At 54.5% G+C, this 20697-nt stretch overlaps 1 protein-coding gene across 4 annotated transcripts; it reads left to right on the forward strand.

Moving 5' to 3' along the window:
* Window positions 1-1012: 1012 nt before the first annotated feature.
* Window positions 1013-19652, forward strand: GAA (alpha glucosidase). Of its 4 annotated transcripts, none has more exons than XM_053567849.1 (20): window positions 1013-1038; window positions 3018-3576; window positions 4219-4364; window positions 5380-5545; window positions 5624-5720; window positions 6115-6234; window positions 6320-6438; window positions 6523-6654; window positions 7747-7857; window positions 8584-8697; window positions 8791-8875; window positions 9792-9909; window positions 10291-10424; window positions 10618-10769; window positions 10905-11053; window positions 14850-14991; window positions 15460-15609; window positions 15959-16123; window positions 16360-16512; window positions 16886-19652. In XM_053567849.1, exons 2-20 carry the CDS (start codon window positions 3049-3051, stop codon window positions 16943-16945), a joined length of 2841 nt encoding a protein of 946 aa, XP_053423824.1. In that variant the 5' UTR covers window positions 1013-1038; window positions 3018-3048; the 3' UTR covers window positions 16946-19652. The 4 variants fall into 4 exon arrangements, with proteins under 4 accessions (XP_053423824.1, XP_053423823.1, XP_053423825.1 ...); XM_053567848.1 differs by lacking the exon at window positions 1013-1038 and adding an exon at window positions 1045-1191; XM_053567850.1 differs by lacking the exon at window positions 1013-1038 and adding an exon at window positions 1117-1226.
* The last annotated feature ends 1045 nt before the right edge of the window (window positions 19653-20697 follow it).

Here is a 20697-nt window from a genome sequence, read left to right on the forward strand (position 1 = left end):
GATTATTAGTCTCCCTTATTATAACTATAGAGAAAAGCAGGATAGAGGTAAGTGGTCCTTTTGCTTACCACACAGATCCTCTATCCCTGTACAGGCCACTAAAATACGATACCGGAATTTCATCTTCAGTAGATTCTTGGTCTAGGTCAGCAGTTCTCAACCGGTGGGTCGAGACCCACAGGAACTGTATTAAAGGGCCCGGCATTAGGAAGGTTGAGAACCACTGGTCTAGGCGATTGGAAGAATGAATCAAGGGACCACAGATCAGTGGTAAGACTGGCTTTATTTTACAGAAAAGAATACAAAAACACCAAAGCTCCTGGCAGAGAGAAACAACCCAAGTGGGGAGAAGGGTGGGAAGCTCTCTCTCTGTCTCTCCGGGCTCTTTGTCCAGGAGTGTATAGCAATGAATGGATTTGATCTCTTTGGTTCCCAGGCCTAAGAAACCTACATGAAATTGACCAGGCCAGGGAAAGCGGGGTTCCCTGCTCAGCTGCAAGTGCCAGAGGAGGAAGACACTAAGGTGCAGGTGTCTCCCCAGCAGCTGTCTGGCCCCTCTGACTACTGCAGTCTCCTGCTGCCCCCCGCCCATGGCCCCCTACCCTCCAGCCCGCTGGTTCCTCGCCTGGCTGCAGCTGCACCAACACCACCAGGGCGAAGGCCGCAGGTCCTCCCCTCAGCTCGGCAGAGCTGGCTGGGGCGCCACCTGTCCTCTACCACCACGGCTCACTTCCGGCTCCCAAGGAAACGAGACCCAGTAGGACCGCGCCAGCAGGCGACACATCGACCCATCTCCCGGATGGGGGGCTGGGGAGGCCCTGAGTCCGCGCCAGGACCCGCCGAAAGCTCCGACTCGCTATGCGGCAGCCGCCACGAGGGGGCGCAGGAGGGCCGCACACTCTCGCCCGGGGCCCCAGCGCTGGCGGCCAAGTCACGTGATCCTCCGTGGCCCCGCCCCGGCCCCGCCCCGGCGTGCGCCCTGCGGTCACGTGTGCGACCCCGGAGTCTTTCGGACTGGCTGGGCGCGCGGGAGTGGAGGTGAGCGGAGCGAGGACTGCCGGGCCGCGCCGACCCGGCCTCTGGCCCTGGGTCGTTCCGTTGTCGGCGGCTTCCTGATCAGAAGTTGAGCAAGTTATAGCCGAAGCCGCACGGCGGCGGGGGAGGGGTCCCACTGGACGAGGCCTCGACAGGGTAGGGATCCCAGTACCGCGGAGGGTCCCAGAAACGTAGGTTCTCGGGCATCCGCGCAGGCCTCAGTGAGGAATGCTCTCTGTACGTTCCGCATCTCACGGGGAAGGGGAAACTGAGGCCCGGGAGGAGACACCTGACCTCTGCCGGGGCTGCCAGTGGGCACCCCAGAAACGGGGCCGAACCCGCGTGTTGGCGCCGTCCTGCGCCTGGGCAGAGAGGACTGGAGCCCTTCCCTGACCTTCAGCCCTTTCCCACTTCTCTGGGTGGTCAATTGAGCTTGGTCTGAGCTGGGAACCGCCCCGCGTAGGGCTGGAGGCGCCTGTTCCCCATTTCTAGGATCTCTTTTTCTTTTCAGAGGGGCTATGTAGAGGTCAGTCCTGGCCATGACCCTTGCCCCCTGATGCTCTGACGAGGTGCCTGGACCCCGCCCTATCCTGGGTCTGAACCCGTAGCGTGGGTAGCTCCACATCCCAGGTGTGGACTCTGGGACTAGCCCTGACCTCTGTCTGTATTCGGTCTTGGTCCCCGTTAGTGAAACCTTTGAAACTGAGTGAGGAGAGTGCCTTTTGTTGGCTAATGACATGGCCTTGTCTAGGTCACCTAGGAAGACCAAAGACCAAGGCCTGAATAGAGGGTTGGGACTCCCACCCCACCTCCAGGGAGGGTGAGGGTCTGCAGATTGCCTTAATCGCCAATGGCGATCCTTCTTGCCTGTGACCGGAACACAGGGGTCAGAGAGCTTCCAGGGTGGTGAACAGGGGACAGGAAGGGAATGGAGGCGCTGCCCACACACCTGCCTCATGTACCTCTGTCATCTAGAGTCCTGTCCTTTGTAATAAACCAGCAAATGTAAGAAAAGCACTTGCTGCGGTTCTAGGAACCCCTAAATTTATAGCAGGTCATCAGAAGTACAAGCGACAACCTGGGACTTGTGACTAGCATCTGTAGTGGGGGCAGTCTGTGGGACTAAGCACTGAAAGGTGGGGCTTGTGCTAAATCCAGGTAGTGCTGAACTGAATTGAGTTGTAGGACACCCAGCCTACCCTGGGGATATGGAAAATCGGTTGGTGTGAGGCAGAAAACCCTGCACATCTGGTGTCAGAAGTGTTGAGAGTGTCACCTGGAGCCCAGGTCTGTATAATCCAGTGTCACCTGGGCTCTACTGCTGAGCAGAACACTCCCACCCCCACCTTTTGTGACAAAAGCAGATCAGACCCCCTCAGGGCCCTGCGTTCCTGTCTAGTGTGTGACTTTTCCCCAGTACTTAAGCCCCGTCTTGTCTTATGGGAACCTCACATCCTTGCACCTGCACCTGCCGGGCTCCAGGTGCAGCTACTGTAACAGGTCTGTTTCTCCCTCTGTTCCACAGGCTAGGAGGGTCTCAAGTCCTTTCTGTTACTTGGTTTTGCCACCATGTGCTGCTCGTCAGCAGAAAAGGGTCTGAGGGAAGGTGGAAGGTGCATAAGTGTCTGCAGTTGCCAGAATCACTTTCACTTACACCTGTTGGCCAAAACTTAACTACAGCCACAACCTTTATGCAGAGGTGGGGCTCCTCCATCTGCTGTTGTGATTGGTCCTTTCCTTCGTCAGCCTGTCCTGCTGAGCATTGTAGAGCACTTTAGAAGCCGCCTTAGTTCGAGTATTCTGCAGTCTCCTATTTGGGGTTTTCTCTCTTTGCCTTTTGCTTCATGCCCCCCACCACCACTCTAATCCGGCTGCTGCACCCTGCCCATCTCATTCCACCTTAGGCACTGTGAAGTGAGCAGGTGAGCGGCTTTGAGTGAGGCCCCACCTGCCCGCCAGTTGAACCTGCTTCCTTCTTGCAGGCCCCCAGCTGCGGTCCTTGCTGCCCTGGCCATGCATGTGAGGTGGCTGCCCCATGCCTGCACCCTCATCTGTTTGACCACCGCTGCCCTCCTGGGCCACATCCTGCTTCATGATTTCCTAGTGGTCCCTCAAGAGCTGGACAGCTTCTCCCCTGACCTGGGGGAGACTCAACGAGCTGCCCAACAGGGAGCCAGCTGGCCAGGGCCCCGACAAGCCCAGGGGCCTCTAGGAGATCCTGCAGCAGCACTCCCACAGTGCGATGTGCCTCCTGACAGCCGCTTCGACTGTGCCCCCGACAAGGCCATCACCCAGGAGGAGTGTGATGCCCGTGACTGCTGCTACATCCCCACAAGGCAGAACCCACGGGGCACCCAGATGGGGCAGCCCTGGTGCTTCTTCCCATCCAACTACCCCAGTTACAAGCTGGAGAACCTGAGCTCCTCTGAGATGGGCTACACGGCCACGCTGACCCGGTCCAGCCCCACCTTCTTCCCAAAGGATGTGCTGACCTTGCGGCTGGACGTGCGGATGGAGACGGAAAGCCGCCTCCACTTCACGGTGGGCAGGGGGGGCACTTCACCAGGGGTGTGCCTGGACCTTCCTGGGGCGGAGGGGTGAGCAGACCCAGTGGCTCCCTCAGGGAGGTGGAGACACACCAGGACAGGTGCTCCAGAAGGCAGGAAGGACTTGGGCTCACTTATTTTTATGGAAAGGTAGATTAGGGAGAATGGGGTGTTGCCAAATGTAGCAAATAAAAGGACATGCCTGTAAATCTGAATTCCAGATAAACAAGGAATTTTTTTTATTATTGGAGAAGATTCATTGAGAGTACAAATGTTATACTGAATAATAAAGTTCCTATTATAATTGCGTCCCGCCCCCAAGAGGTATACCATACACTGTGACCCCCCCTATATCCCCTCTCTTCTCTCTCTGTTCCCTTGAAATTATTTTTTATTATAGAAGGTATAGTTATTGGGAACATACTTAAGCTACAAAACTATTTTTTGTTGATTTGAAACTCAAAAGTTGCTGTACTTTACCTGCAACCCAGTGGAGGGTCCTTCTAACTCAGCAGATGAGGAAACTGAGGCCCAGTGTGGGTGGCTGCTCCAGGCCTGCCCTGGGTGCTGGGGCAGGATGCGCTCTAGAGGGGGAGGCAGGGCGGGCTGGGGGCACTGGTACAGCTCTCTCTCCTAGATCAAAGATCCCGCCAAGAGGCGCTACGAGGTGCCCTTGGAGACCCCACGTGTCCACAGCCAAGTGCCGTCCCGGATCTACAGCATCGAGTTCTCAGAGGATCCCTTTGGGGTGATTGTGCGCCGGAAGCTGGATGGACGGGTTCTGTGAGTGCACATCTGTATATTCTCCCTCAGTTGGAGTGGTCCCCACCCATCACAGACCACACTCCCCCTCAGGGCCTCCTAGCTGTGCCAGGACTCCCAGCTCATGCCCACCTGGAGCGGTCCCCACCCCATCACAATCCACCCTCTCCCTCGGGGCCTCCTAGCTGTGCCAGGACTCCCAGCACATGCCCACCTGCTACATTTGGGAAAATCTGGCAGTGTCAGGAGGCGTTTCTTTGTGGCCTAAGGGTATTAGTAGCACCCAGGTCTGAGACTGGGGTGCTGCTGGACATGCTCCAATGGCCAGGGCAGCCCCCGCAGAGGGTGGTCCATGGTGCTGCAGCTGAGAAACTGGCTGTTCTTTTGGTTGGCACAGATAATTAAGAAACAAAAAGAAACTCTGGCCCAGTCTAAAGTGTACCCCAGTCTAGGTGTCCTGATCTCATTTGGTTTTATTTTCTTTATCAAACGTCTACATAGCACTTTTTACACACTGGGCAGTGTAATTATTAACTTAATCCCTGTGACAACTCAGAAGTGGGTGCTATTGCCACCTCATTTTACAGACAAGGAAACTGAGGCACAGGGCCACAGGTGGCTCCAGCATCCCTGCTGGGCTGGCATCTGTGTCCTGTTGGCCTGTGTGGATCAGTGCTTACCTGGGCTGCAGCAGGAACCCCATTTCCCTCACTCCTGACTGCAGCCGTGAGCCCTGGATCACACCCTCACCTCCAGGGCAGTGTGGTCCCTGCCTTGCCCTGCCCCAGCATTGGGTGCAGCTGAGCGTCCTGGAGTGACACCCATCTGGGACAGCATGGCCAGCCAGGCACTGCCTCTGAACGTGGCCTTGGTGCCTTCCACACCTGGTTTAAGGTGCCAGGCTTATTAGACCTGGTGTGGCTTCCGGGCCCAGGGTCAGCATGTCAGAGCCAGCCAGGCCACATCAGCCTCCCAGAACGCAAGGGCCTGGCTGCTGTCAGGGAGGCCGTGAGGGAGCCTGGCTTCTGCCCTGCAGGCTGAACACCACTGTGGCGCCCCTCTTCTTCGCTGACCAGTTCCTGCAGCTCTCCACTTCCCTGCCCTCCCAGTACCTGACGGGGCTGGCTGAGCACCTGGGGCCCCTGATGCTCAGCCCCAACTGGGCCACAATCACACTCTGGAACCAGGACATTGCCCCCAAGGTACAGGAGTGACAGCCACAGACGGGTTGCAGGGTCTGGGATCACAGGGGCTGAGGCACCGTCTCCCATGTGTCCTAGCCCGGCGCGAACCTCTACGGGTCCCACCCTTTCTACCTGGCCCTGGAGGATGGAGGGTTGGCACACGGGGTGTTCCTCCTGAACAGCAATGCCATGGGTGAGCTGCTGCCACTGGGAGAGCCCAGGTGGGGGGGCTGTCTGCCTGCCTGGGGTGGGAGGTCATCCTGGGCACAGGCTGGGCCTCCTGTTCTCAGGGAAATGGGTTCCATGGGTTTAGACTTCTCTGTGCCCTTCGGTGCCCCAAAAAGGGTTCTGGGACCCTGCTTTGGAGGTCAGCAGAGGCCGGGAAAGAGAGTCTCAGGTCCAGCTGCTCCATCTGTGTCTTGGAGCAAGTCCAAGTCGGGCTTGGCAGAGCTGTGCTCTCCCCACCCCATCAGGCCACACCTGCTCCCTGTAGGGGAGCCTCACTCTCTCCCCACAGGTGGCCCTTTGGTGAGTGCCAGGTCTCCGGGTGGGGTGTTTGTCCCTGAGCCTCAGGGCTGTCTCCCCAGATGTGGTCCTGCAGCCAAGCCCAGCCCTCAGCTGGAGGTCAACAGGCGGGATCCTGGACGTCTACGTCTTCCTGGGCCCAGACCCCAAGAGCGTGGTGCGGCAGTACCTGGACATCGTGGGTAGGGCCTGCCTCTGCCCAGCCCCCACCCGGCCCTCACCTGCCGCTGGTTCCCTGTCCTTCACAACAGTGTCCCTGACCTGCAGGGTACCCGTTCATGCCGCCATACTGGGGCCTGGGCTTCCACCTCTGCCGCTGGGGCTACTCCTCCACCGCCATCACCCGCCAGGTGGTGGCCAACATGACCCGGGCCCACTTCCCCTTGGTGAGTGGGGGGAGGGCAGGAGAGGCAGTGGGCTGAGGGGCACGGCTCCCAGGCCCCAGCAGCAACCCCTGTGCCCTGGTGCAGGATGTCCAGTGGAATGATGTGGACTACATGGATGCCCGGAGGGACTTCACCTTCAACAACGACACCTTCAGAGACTTCCCGGCCATGGTGCGCGAGCTGCACCAGGGCGGGCGGCACTACGTGATGATTGTGGTGAGCACTCTCCCTCCTGAGCAGTGGGGCCTTCGTGTTGGTCTTCCTCACACCTGCGTGGTCCTTGGCAACGATTTCTGAGGGTCTTTTTTATATCGAAGGAATACCTGCCAAAAACAGGCGGGGGAGGGCGGCACCTGTGGCTCAAGGGAATAGGGTGCCAGCCTCATGCCAGAGGTGGCAGGTTCAAACCCAGCCCCGGCCAAAAACTGCAAAAAAAAAAAAAAGAAGGAATACCAAGAAGTTTTCGGGTTTGGCCCCTGCTGTCCATGGAGGCTCAGTTCAAGGGTCCCTGGAAACGTCTTTTTCTCAGGCTTTGTTACTTGTAGGTTACTCGAATTGCCTTAAAGCAAAAGGCAGGCGCACAATAAGCTGATGTCACTCAGCACTGGAAAGTACCAGGGTTGTAGGGACAGCTGGGACTGTAGAGCAGGCCTGGAGCAGCCACCCACACTGGGCCTCAGTTTCCTCATCTGCTGAGTTAGATGGCTCCATCTGGCCTGGCCTGGCTTCATCTGCCCTCAGGCCAGCTCTGTCCCCGTGGAAAGGAGGGCATTTCTGGCTGACAGCTCTGTGCTGGCACCATGTAGCTGAGAACTCTTCCCACCCAGTCCCATAGTGGGACTAGAGTTGCCCAGCAGAAAACAGAAGCTTCCCTGGGCCAGCCCCCAGCCAGGAAGATACGGTTTCCAGCTTGGTCCTGTGCTAAGGCTCCACTTTTCTGTCATCACTCCCCTCTAAGAGCCGCAAACATGGGTGACTACTCAGCAGGGAGGGGGAACACAGACCTTTTCTTTTTCACATTTTTTTTATTATGAAAGAAATAACTGATCACTATAGAACCTTCATGAAACTCCAGAAACTTAAAGGGGAATTCTCACACGCTGGCTCTCCCGTTAGCCACTGGTCCTTCCCTGCGGGCCCTCCAAGCATAGGGTGACATGTTCAGGGACACGCAGGGGCTCCCTGTGTACTGCCTGCCCCGCACCTGGCTCTCACTAGCATTGCCTTGAGGGCATTTCCCTCGTCCCAGTGATGGTGCCAAGGCTTGGGGCCACATCCTTCCCCCCAACGGGTTTCTCCCACCCCCAGGATCCTGGCATCAGCAGCTCAGGCCCCCCAGGGAGCTATAGACCCTATGACGAGGGTCTGCGGAGAGGGGTTTTCATCACCAATGAAACTGGGCAGCCGCTGATCGGAAAGGTAGGTGGGGAGGCTAGGGGACAGATGGTCAGTAAGCAGAGGCCTCTGGCCAGTGGGGGCGGGCTGGGGGACAGACGGTCAATAAGCAGAGGCCTCTGGCCAGTGAGGACAGGATAATTGTTCAGGAAGAGGGCAGAATTTCAGAAGCCTTCATGTAGGGAGGGACAGATTGGGAGATGTATTTGCAGTTGGGTGATGGTGGTTACTGACATGGAGGGCCATCTTGAACTCTTCTATCTCAGGGCTGTGGTTTCATGGGCAAGGGGCCCAGACCAGGCCTGAGCTCTGCAGACCCTCAGTGAAGCCCTGAGGCCCTCCCGTCTTCCTGGCCCCCAGGTCTCCTGACAGCTCCCAAGACCTTTCTGTTGGGGGTTCATCAGTTACACCACCCACCCCCCGCCAGGGTGCAGGATGTGAGACTTAGTGCCAGGACTTGGGTGAGGTCCTCCTCCTGACATCTCTCTGGCTCTGTAGTCTAGCGCCTGCCTGGGTGGACATGTCGGGGTGGCCCCTTGCTTTCCCAGGGCCGAGGCCCCTCCAGCCCCATGTCAGTGCTGGGGGGGAAACTGGTCACTGCCCCCATGGCCAAGTCTCAGGTTTACCAGTTTAGGCATTGACAAAGAGCAGGGCTGCTCTGTTGCTTACGGCTGGGACATGCAGGGCCTCGGTGCATGCTCAGTTGGGGGTAGGCCTGGGATCTTCCCTTTCTGGTCTCTAATCGTCCAGGTGTGGCCTGGATTCACTGCCTTTCCTGACTTCACCAACCCCGAGACCCTGGACTGGTGGCAGGACATGGTGGCAGAGTTCCACGCCCAGGTGCCCTTTGACGGCATGTGGATTGTAAGAGCAGATCCCCACCCTGGGCATCCTGCCCCCACCCCCACCACCACCATGCTCTGGTCAGGGATGCCCACTTCAGGGCTTCTCTTATAGGACATGAATGAACCTTCCAACTTTGTGAGGGGCTCTGTGGACAGCTGTCCTATCAATGAACTGGAAAGCCCACCCTATGTGCCAGGTGAGTCCTGCAGCCTGCCCGGGGTACTGTTGGCTCAAGTCAGGGCTTTCCATACCTGGTTTGAAAGGCTCAGCACTCGAATTCCTGAGAGGAGAGCAAGGGGACTCCCCCCTCCCCCAGGAGGAAGGTGCAGGTTGGGGATATGCTAACTAACAATGCAGACATGTGCAGGCACAAGCCTTGCTCAAGAAAACTGTCTAGTGGTGCAGCAGGGGGGCAGGGACCCCTGCCATGGTCTGGGCGGTGGGAGAGAGAGAGGGCTCAACACTGGCAAGTGGGAATTTATAGCTGAGGAGTGGTGGGGTCAGTGGGTGGGAAATTACCCAGAAGAGCCATTGGAGTTGAGGACTCTGGCAAAACAGGCCAACAAGAGTTTTCACTGAGACAGCCCAGGGTGATCAGATATTCCTTGGGGTGTAGTGAAGGGTGAGGAAGCTGATACATGGAGGAGGCGTGGACATTGAGAACAAGGACTTCCTGCTGACCTGACTTACCGGGTTCTCTGCTAAAACCAATTTTATGAGGATGTGCACAGACGGGTGGGGGCCAGGAGCCTGAGACGCCACGGCCATACAGATGTGGGGGTTTTAGGGTTGGCTAAACAGGCAGGGGAATGCTTGAGGTGGGTCCATAGATGGTGTGACATCTGGGGTCTGCAGGGCCACCCTCGGTGCCTGCCTCGAGCTTGTCTTTAGGAACAGTGGAGACTGCACAAGGAAATGCCTGAAGTCCAAGGGTGATGCCATGAGCAGAAAAACTTGGCTTGACAGGCGTGGGGAGCAGCTTCAGGACACACCTCCAGGGACTGAGGGCCTAGCCAGAGGAGACGGCCGCTGGCAGAGGGGTTCCTGGGGTTTGGAGGTTACAGCAGGACTGCTGGGAGGGAGCTCCTCAGAAACCAGCCCCTGTCTTTCAGGTGTGATTGGTGGTAGTCTCCAGGTGGCCACCATCTGTGCCTCCAGCCACCAGTTCCTGTCTACACACTACAACCTGCACAACCTCTATGGTCTAACAGAAGCCATCGCCTCCCACAGGTGAGGCCCTGCCCAGCCTGCCAGGCTGTTCCCCCTTCCCCTCCCCTTCCCCACACCCTGACCAGGCTAGAGCCCTCCTTTCCACTTCATGCCTGGCACCTTCAGGGGAAGAATCCTAATGTTGCCAGACAAGGGAGTCTGCACCAGCGGGGCATGTGACCCCTGCAAGGGTAGGGGACACAGCTCATCTGCAAGTGTAGTCAGGGTGGTCCAGGTAGCACTGACATGCCCAGGAGACAGTGGCAGGGATCTGGCCGCCTTCTGCCCCATCTTCTGTCTCAGCCAGTTCCTACTCCCAACTCCACCAGCTGCTCCACCCAGGCATGTGGTGACAGGATTCTTGGGTGGCCCCACTCACTCAGGTGTCCCCTGTTTGCCCAGGGCCCTGGTGGAGACTCGAGGGAAACGCCCCTTTGTGATATCACGCTCAACTTTTGCTGGCCATGGCCAGTATGCTGGCCACTGGACAGGGGACGTGTCGAGCACCTGGGATCACCTTTCCTACTCAGTACCAGGTGAGCGGCTGCCAGGAACGGTCTCACTGAGACAGCCCAGGGTGACCAGATATTCCCTGGGGTGTGGTGAAGGGTGAGGAAGCTTATCAGATATGGAGGACATACCATCAGATGTGGAGGTGTGGACAGAGCAGATGTGCCCCGAGGCTGGCCCTGCTCCAGCCTGAGGCCCGGTCTGACTCTGCTCTCCCAGAAATCCTGCTGTTTAACCTGCTGGGGGTACCCCTGGTTGGGGCTGACATCTGTGGCTTCCTGGGCAACACATCAGAGGAGCTGTGTGTGCGCTGGACCCAGCTGGGCGCCTTCTACCCCTTCATGCGCAACCACAATGACCTATACAGCCTGGTAGGCCGGGGCGGGAGGGCAGAATGGGCTCCCCCAGACCCTTCCCCAAGAAACCCCATCCCCATACTGGGTGGCCAAGGAGTGCCAAGTCTGCAGGGTGGAGACTCCAGGATCCCTCTTTGCCACCGGCCACAGCCCCAGGAGCCCTACAGGTTCAGCGAGCCAGCCCAGCAGGCCATGAGGAAGGCCTTCACTCTGCGCTACGCGCTGCTACCCTACCTCTACACACTGTTCTACAAGGCCCATGTCAGCGGGGAGACCGTGGCCCGGCCCCTCTTCCTGGAGTGAGTGACCTGTGTAAGGGAGGGTTGGCCCCACGTGCCCTGGGAGATGGGCTGATCATGAGCCCATGACACCCAGGGTGGCCTGTTCTGCTGCAGATTGCAGCTGAGTGAAACCCGACCAAGACTTGGCCCTCCCCACCAAGGTGCCCCTGCACTCCCAGTCCTTTGGGGGCCAGGGCTGGGGCTGGGGCATTTGAGGTGTGGGAAAACCCAAGATGGGATAACCGAGTATGCACCAGGCCTTCTCAACAGTAAAGCAAGTGCTAGAACCCTTGAGATTGAGTCTGCAGGGAAAGGAGGGTGAAAGAAACCTCACGGTCTCCCTCCAACAGGACCTAGTACACAGAGCACTTGTGTGCTAAAAGTGACACCTCAGGTCAGTGGTGTAAGGGAGAGGATGCTCCAGTAGTAAGGTAATTCAATAACCGTCAGCAATAATTAACTTATTTTCCTTTTGTGCCATACACATGTAAGTTCTAGGTGGATTAAATAGTTACATGTCAAAAAGTAAGCTGTAGAAAATCCCACAGAAGGGACTGGGGACCACATCTCTACCACGCTCTGGCAGGAGGTGTCTTTCTAGAATCAAAGCAAAAAGAAAAGGGAAGAGATTTAATTTAGAAAAAAGGTAAAACTTTGAAAATTATAGAAAAAATGGAAAATTTGTGAGTATGAAAAACAAAAATATTAAATCTGCTTCCAACGTAGCTTGTAATGGTAAACAAATTAGAGAAGGCCTTGTCAGTAAAATGACGAATAGCCACTCTTCCTAATATATATAAAGAATGTGTGCTGTATCTGTAAGACTAAGAAACAAATAGTCTGGGTGCCTGTGATCTTAGCACTCTGGGAGACCAAGGTGGGAGGATCCCTTGAGCTCAGGAGTTCAGACTGGCCTAACAGGAGTGAGACCCCATCTACTAAAAATAGAAAAACTAGCCAGGCATGGAGTCAAGGCTGTAGTCCTGGCTACTCAGGAGGCTGAACCAGGAGGATCTGTTCGAGGTTGCAGTGAGCTACAATAATGCCACTGGGGCATTCTAGCTGGAGCAACAGAGCAGGACTCTGTCTCCAAAAGGAAAAAAAAAAAAATGCAATCTGTGTACTATTTTAATTACTTTGTAATTTCCTTTACCTATATTTTTTAGTATTTTTTTTAGTGGTTGCGCCAGGCATTATAATTAATATCTTAATTTATAACAGCCCAGTTAGAACTAATACCAACTTAATTTCAATAGTATAAAAAAAACTTTACTCCCTATATCTATATTCCCCTTCTCCTTTGTGCTGTTAGTGTCATCAAATCCTATCTTTAGGCTCGGCACCAGCCACATACACCAACGCTGGTGGGTTCAGATCCAGCCTGGCCCAGCTAAACAATAATGACAACTGCAATAAAAAATAGCTGGGCATTGTGGCAGGCTCCTGTAGTCCCAGGTACTTGGGAGGCCGAGGTAAGAGAATCGCTTATGCCCAAGAGTCTGAGGTTGCTGTGAGCTGTGACGCTACGTTACTCTACCGAGGGTGACATAGTGACACTCGGTCTCAAAAAAAGGAAAAAAAATTTTATATGTTACGTGCCCATCCACATGGATTTATAATGACTTTTAAATAGAACGGAAGGGTTTATAAACAGAAAGACTTTTTATATGTCTTTTATATTTACTTAGTAGTTACTACCTTTACCAGCACTTTTAAATTTTCTTTATGTGGATTTTAGTTACTAACATCCCTTCGTTTAGACCAGGACTCCCTTTCTTGTAAAGCAGGCTGGTCTGCTGGTGATGAATGAATTCTCCTAGTTTTTGTTGATCTGGCAGTTTCTTGGTTTCCCCTTCATTTCTGAAAGATTTGCTCAGTGTAGAATCCGTGATAGGCAGTCACTTTGTTTTGGCACTTTGAGAACGTCATCCCACAGCCATCATAGTTTCAGATGAGTAGCTTCTGCCCCAATTCTTTGAGGTCCTTATCTTTGGCGTTCCAAGGTTTCATTGTGCTGTGTCTAGGTGTAGGTCTCTTTGAGTTTATCTTACCTCAGGTAGTTGAGCTTGAATGTATACATTAAATTTTCATTGAATTTGGGGAGTTTTCAGCTATTATTTAAAATTGGTTGTCTGCCCTTTACTCCCTTCTGCTTCTGGGTTCCTGTTACGCATGTGTTAGTATGTTTGATGGTGCCCCACAGGTCTCTGAATCTCTGGTCAGTTCTTCACGTTTTCTTTCTGTTCCTCACATTGGGTAGTCTCACTTGTCTTCAAGTTCACCGTTTCTTCCTTCCACCTATTCTATACTGCTGTTGAGCCATTCTAGTGAATTTTTTCATTTCAATTGTAGATTTTTCAACTCCAGAATTTCTATTTCATTCTTTTAAAGTGTTGTATCTCATGGATAGTCCCTATTTAGTGAGTCATGTTGTCACACTTCCCTTAGTTCTTTAGATATGGTTTCCTTTAGTTCTTTGAACATATTTAAAGTAGCTGATATAAAGTATTAGTCTAGTAAGTCCATCATCTGGGCTTCCTCATGGACAATTTTATTAATTAGTTTTTTCCTGTATGTAAGCCATACTATTCTTGTTTCTTTGCATATCTCATGAAGTTCTGCTTTACACTAGACATTTTCAGTGTGGCAACACTGGTAATCAGATTCTTGATCCTCCTGGAGCTTTGTTGTTGCTCTTTTTTGCTGTTGCTGGTTGGTTGTTTAGTGACTTCTCCTGAACTAATTCTATCAAGTCTATGTTCTTTGTTGTGTGGCCACTGAAGTCTCTGTTTGGTTAACTTAGCCAACAGCTAATCATTGCACAGAGATGCTCTTAAATATCTAGAATCAGTCAGTCTCCCAGCCTTTGCCAAGTGGCTGTGTGTTGGAGCACGTCTTCAGCCTATAGGTGGGTGTTTTTGCTGTTCTTACAGAGATTCTGCTGTTTTTCTTAAGTAAATGCAAGATTTACTTGCAGATTGTTGCAAGCCTTTCGTTAGTTTATAGGGTCCTAAAAAAGTTGATTTCTCACTATTTTTGCCTATGTTCTTGCTGCCTTTACAGAGAAGATTTTCAGAGGTCCTTATTCCACCATATTTATTAACATCAGTCCACTTGAAACAGACAACATTTATTTTGCCTGCAAATTAGAATGTATTTTAGAAAATGATAATAACCCCCTGTGGCAAGCATGCATCCTAACAGGGGGTTGGGATACTGCAAACTGGCACCTTCGTGAAAACCAACAGTACCTATCAGTGATGTTTTTGACACTCTTACACTGACATGTTAATTTCACAAATAGGAATATGGCCTAAAGAAGTCATCTGAAAAGACAGAAAAGGTTCATAAATGTATCCATTGCCATGATAATAGCCCAGAATTGGAAGCTACCTATGTGTGCAGGGATAAGGAAACAGGCATGTATAAAGTCCCAGCGACAAGACAATCACAGACCAAGAAATAATTGAAAGACAGTCAGATGTTAATAATTTAATAATAGGGGGTTGTGTTTTTCTAAGTATGTGAATGATGACTACTTTGGTCATCAGAAAATAAGTGAGAAAACAAAGTCAAGGGCTGGCCCCTCTCCGATGCCCAGGCACAGGCTCCCCACAGCGTCAGACAGGGAGGAGGTCATTTCGGTGCTGTGTTGACTTCAGTCCACTGGAACCTGCCCTGAGGTGTTAGCCCAAGTCCTCTGATGCCCTGAGCTCCCAGGGGGTGGGGATTCCACTCTTTGTGAGCCTCCAGCCAGTGAGTGTGCCTGCCTCAGCTCGTCACCAGGCCCATCTCCCACCCCTCCCATTTGAAGGTTCCCCGAGGACCTCCGCACCTGGACTGTGGACCGCCAGCTCCTGTGGGGGGCAGCTCTTCTCATCACCCCAGTGCTTGAGGCTGGGAAGACTGAAGTGACAGGTTACTTCCCCTCAGGCACATGGTACGACCTGCAGACGGTGAGTCTGGGGACCCTAAACTCTGGCTAGAGAAACCAGGGCTGTCCCCCCTCTTGCCCTATTGCTCTGAGCAGGTGGTGGAAAGAGGGGTGTCTGTTGAGTCCTGGCCACATGCCAGGCCCTCACCTGGGTGCTCCCCACACATCATCCCTTCAGTTCCTTGCAGCATTCCCATTTTCCAGACAAGGAAACTGAGCAGGTAACCTGCCACAGCTGTCACTGAGGCTAAGCCGTGCTGGCGCGCTCTGCCCTGACCCCCCACCCTGGACCTTCTCCAGACTCTGTCCCCACTGAGCGGCTGGGTGGGTCCCTGCAGTGAGCCCTGAGTCTGTCCTGAGGTCACAGCCCTGCTTGTCTGTGCCAGGATTCCTGAGCTTACACAGACTGGGAAACCGGAGAATGTGGCTCCCAAGGACGTTGGGGTTTGCTGCTGCCTAGGACCTTTCTCAAGGCCATATCTCCTTCCAGGTGGCAGTAGAGGCCCTTGGTAGCCTCCCCACTCCACCTCCAGCATCCCGCAGGCCAGCCATCTACAGCCAGGGGCAGTGGGTGACGCTGCCGGCCCCACTGGACACCATCAACCTCCACCTCCAGGCAGGGCACATTGTCCCCCTGCAGGTACCCAGGCTGGGCACTGTAGTAGAGGTGTGGAAGGCACAGTAGGGTGCTAGGGAGGGGCCCCAGGTGGGAGGAGGCCAAGGCCCTCAAGGGCAGAGCACAGCCTGGCAGTCACTCAGCAGATCTGTGTGTTGGATGCTCTGCCAGGGCCTGTCCTCCAGTAGCTGTGGGTGGCACTTGAAGTGGGGAGGGTTTGGGGCCCACCTGATGGGCATCAGCAGAGTAATCACCACAGGCATGCAGCCCACTGGGAGGTAGCTGGTTCTACAAATCCTGGCTTCCCTTAGCTGGGGCCGTCCCACCCTAGCATTCCCCACCCCCCAGCCCAGGCATCCATGTCCCTTTCCAGGGCCCTGGCCTCACAACCACAGAGTCCCGCAAGCAGCCTATGGCCCTGGTCACGGCCCTGACCGACAGTGGGGAAGCCCAAGGGGAGCTGTTCTGGGATGATGGGGAGAGCCTGGGAGTGCTGGAACGTGGGGCCTACACGCTGGTCACCTTCCAGGCCAGGAACGTAAGTCCTAGGACCGCCCAGGCTGACAGGGTGGGGACATCTAGGGTGACTGTCCTCATCTTGTGAGGGGAGCCAGGTGCTCTGCTGGGCAGGCAGGCCAACATCCTGTTGTCACCTCTGGGCCACATATCTCTGCCCTCTGATCTGCACAGAGGGAGGCCTGTCCCTGATCTCACGGCCAATTCTGAGCCACCTGCTGACACCTCCCCACTCTTCCACCCCTCTGCTCTGGCCAGAATACAATCATGAATGAACTGGTGCACGTGAGCACAGAGGGAGCTGGCCTGCAGCTGCAGAAGGTGACAGTCCTGGGGGTGGCCACGGCCCCTCAGCAGGTCCTCTCCAATGGAGTCCGTGTGTCCAACTTCACCTACAGCCCCAACACTAAGGCAAGAAGGGCCTCGTTCCAGGGTGGCCAAGGGGCAGGGGCACTGGGACCTCAGAGGGCAGAGAGGATTGTGCTGGTCAGGGAGGAGCAGGAAGGGTCAGGCCACACAAACTGAGCCTGTCCTCTCCCATTGGCCTCTGGCGGGTGATGGGGCCATGACGATGACCCACCAGCTGTGTCCCAGCAGCACCACATTACCAAACCCCAGGAAGGCAGCTGATGTCAAGAGCAAGGGTCCCCATGCCTGCCGGGAAGGAGCAGGGCAGCAGCCTCCCAGGGCCAGCAGCCCCTCTCACACCCATCTGTCTCCCGAGCACCCAGGGGTCTCTCACTGGGTGGTGTTTGGTGATCACTGCTGCTTCCTTCTTTTCCAGATTCTGGACGTCCCTGTCTCGCTGTCCATGGGGGAGCAGTTTCTCATCAGTTGGTCCTAGCTGGGTGGCAGCAGGGTGACCCTCACGGGGGAGGCTGATTTCCCCGTGAGGCAGAGCCTAGCACTTTATGGCACCTATGTGTCTCCCTTGGGTCCCCTGAGCCTGGCACCTGCTGTCCCCTGAACCTCCTGGGGTTGGGACTTTGGTCTCCTGACACATCTTTGAAATGTTCTCCCCAGATACCATGGCTGCCCCAGGGGGTGCTCTGTTGCCTGCCCCAGCCTGTCAGTGGCAGGTGTCCCTGGCACCAGAGATACCAAGGTGGGGAGTGTTGCCTCTGCACCCGAGGTCATGCCCCGGCCTGCTGTGGCAAATGCGAGGATGGTGCTCTGTGGCCCCCACAGCTCCTCAGGGAAAGCTGCCCACTAGGCCAGCCAGAGTGAGCCTTGAGAATTCACAGGCTTGAGACTTCCTTGATCTGCTGGAGTGCAGTTAGATACAGTAAAGAGGCATTCGGAATGACGCCTCCGCTGATCCTTGTGGCTGGGGGTGAGGGGGGTGTGCGTCTAAGGGAAGGCAGCCCCTCAACAAGCCCTGGATGTTCCCAGGGATGTCTGTCCTCCACCTCTCAAGCCAGAATCCTTGATGTCCCCATGTCATGCACATTGCACCATGTCCTCATGTTATTCCACGTCCCCACCTCACCCCATGTCCCTAGGTCACACAACCCCATCTCATGTCCCTACCTCACCCCACCGCCCCCAAATTGCCATGTTACATCACATCCCCACCTCTAGCATCCCAACTTCATCCCACATCACCTGCGTCCCTCATCACCCTGTCCCCATCTCTGTCAGCCACGTCATGTCCCCACCACCCCACATCCTCAACTCACCCATGCCCCTTTGGGCCTCATGGCCCCACATCACCAATCTAAGCTGACTAAAGGATGTCCACCTGGGCCTGATGTCATAGACAGAAATGACAGGCCTGCATGGACCTGAGGACCTCAGTAGGCACCTAGGCAGAGGCAAGACACCTGTCCCCAAGTGATGTGCTTAGAGATGGGCTCTGGCCCAGGCTCTGCTAGCAAACCCTGGAAAGGGACAGAGGGCCATTTTATTGGGGAGGTAATTGTGCCAGTCCAAGTCACTGTTAGCTGGCCAGACCCTTCATCTTACCAGAGTTGATGGGACTAGAGTAGGGTCCAACCTCCAGTCCCCTGATAATGGGCTATTTTGTCGCCTTCCTGAAAACCAGGAGCAGAGGGCACAAGGACGTGCCCCCACCAGCATCCCCCGTTTTCAGGGTCAGGTGCACAGGCTAGGCCCAGGTCCTACAAGCCACTTACACTGTCCCAGTGGGCATGGTCAGTCCCATGACACCCCAAACTCACCTGTGGGGTGGACATGGTGGTGATGGCAATAGTAGGTATTGACTCATGCCTCGTCCTAGTTCCCTGCAGGGCTGAGCAGTAGAGGCATTTTCATGAGGCCAGTCCAGCTGGACAGCATGGAGGGGCAAAGTGGAGCAGGTTTGAGGGGCCCAACCCATGCTTCCTGGGAAGCCACGTGGAGCAGGTGATACACAGGAAGAACATGGGAGCTGCCCTGTGTGGCAGCCTGGGCCTCAGTGCTGAAGGTGTCCTGCCCCTAATACCTTGCCAGTGATCAGGGAGGGCTGACAGAGCATGGTGGCCTCTGCTAGGCCAGACTGGCTATCTGGGTGCTCATCTTTTGTGCCATTGCCCAGCCCAGAAGGGCTGCCGTGGCCTCTGCCTCTCAGGATCTGTCCTTGGCTGTGGCACCACCACCCTGGGCCTGGCAAGTTCACACACAGCTTCTCACAGGTCTGGAGGCTGCAATGCCAAGGTCAGGGCAGACACCGTCCCCGGTGAGGGCTGCGCTCCACCCTGTAGATGGTGCCTGCGGTGGAGGGGGCGAACAAGCTCCCTGCCCTAATCTCCCCACTGACCCCACCTCTCACCACCACCCCACTAGAGACCAGGTGTCAACACAGGAAATGGGACACAGCCTCAGCCCCGGCACAGGGTAACAGAACTGGGCAAGGAATTTGCTTGGTGTGGGACAGTACCCACCAGGGGCAGGGAAAGGAGTCAGCTCCCTCTGCTAAGGAAACGGGGGTCCACCCCCTCAGATTCCACATGGCACAGCCACACATAGGACACCAACACCTCCAGGCAGCATCGTTTTCCACCCAGTGCAAGGTGCAGTTTATCAAACACAGGTAAAGACTCCAGCAATGTGGGCATGACCACCAGGGAGACATCCTGGTGCCCAGGGGCACTCCACCTGCCACCCCGTGTCCCAGGTCTCTCGGCTCAGCCCTGGCTCTATGCTTCTTGACCCCAGTGGCCAAAGTTCCAGGCAACGAGTTAGTGCCTGTGGCTACCTAATTCCACTTACCTCCCTCCCTAAAAAACCCTTATGGCATCACTCTTCACTTCTGCCAATTCTGCACCCCACCCCCAGCTTCTGGAAACCACTACTTTGCTATCCATGGGCTCCACCTGGAAATTCCATGTGACTGGAATCTGATCACGTGTGGCCTTTTTGGGCTGCTTTCACCTGCTGTTATTTCCAGGGTTTGTTCATGTTGTACCAGGTGTCAGCACTTCATTCCTTTTCATTCCCAAATAGTATTCACTGTATGGACTGACCGGAACACATTTTGACCCGTTCCACCAGCTGATAGACATTCGGGTTGTGTCCACTTTCCAGCTGTTATTATACTGCCATGAACATTTCAGGTTTTATGTGGTTTTTTATTCTCTTGTGTATACATCTGGGAGTGGAGTTGTGCCAATGAGGGTCCCGACTTCTCCACGTCCTTCCAATACTGTAGATCAGGTTGTGAAAGTGTTTATCTGAACTATGCAGTCTCCAGTCCATGAACCTGGGATGTCTACGATTCTAGGTTTTTAATTTGACAATTTTTGGAGTCTTCACTGTGCAAGTATTGCACTTCTTTTGTTAAATTATTCCTAAGTATTCTATTCTGAGGCTGCAGGTGGAAATGTCATTTCATGTTCAGTGTTCATTGCTAATGTACAGAAACATCAACTTTTCTGTAGTGACCAAACATCCTGTTACCTTGCTGAATTTATTTACTGGGGCCAAGATCTGTTTTTTTTTTTTTTTTTGATTCACCCTGGGTAGACAGTCATGGCGTCACAGCTCACAGCAACCTCCAACTCTTGGGCTTAAGCGATTCTCTTGCCTCAGCCTCCCAAGTAGCTGGGACTACAGGCGCCCGCCACAACACCTGGTTATTTTTTTGTTGTTGCAGTTGTCATTGTTGTTTAGCTGGTCTGGGCCAGGTTTGAACCTGCCACCATCGGTGCATGTGGCTGGCACCGTAACCACTGTGCTGCAGGCACCAAGCCGGTTGTTTTCTTAGCGTGCGAATGCCTCAGGGTTTTCTATAGGTAAAAGTCACGTCATCTGTGACTAGCATAGTTGTGCTTCTTCCCTCGGTTCTGGATACCTTTTATTTTCTTTCTTGCATAATTATCCTGCCTTTTAACTTCCAGAACAATGTTGAACAGAAGTGATGGGAGCAGACATTCCTGCTGACTTGCTCCTGATTTTAGGGGGAAGCTTCCAGTACTTCACAGATAAGTTTATTTTTATTTATTTATTTATTTTTTTTTTTTGAGACAGTCTCACTTTGTCACCCTTGGTAGAGTGCCATGGCATTATAGTTCACAGGAACCTCAAACTCTTCGGCTCAAGCAATTCTCTTGCCTCAGCCTCCCAAGTAGCTGGGATGCCCAGCTATTTTTTTTTTTC

This window comes from Nycticebus coucang, chromosome 18 (genome assembly GCF_027406575.1).
Source record: "Nycticebus coucang isolate mNycCou1 chromosome 18, mNycCou1.pri, whole genome shotgun sequence".
NCBI lineage: Eukaryota > Metazoa > Chordata > Mammalia > Primates > Lorisidae > Nycticebus > Nycticebus coucang.

What these genes read in the sequence shown, in the direction of transcription:
- GAA (XM_053567847.1), top strand. An exon ending in AAGCTGGATGGACGGGTTCT is followed by an intron (nt 4,365 to 5,379) that starts GTGAGTGCACAT and finishes TCTGCCCTGCAG; the next exon opens with GCTGAACACCACTGTGGCGC. An exon ending in CCCGGGCCCACTTCCCCTTG is followed by an intron (nt 6,439 to 6,522) that starts GTGAGTGGGGGG and finishes GCCCTGGTGCAG; the next exon opens with GATGTCCAGTGGAATGATGT.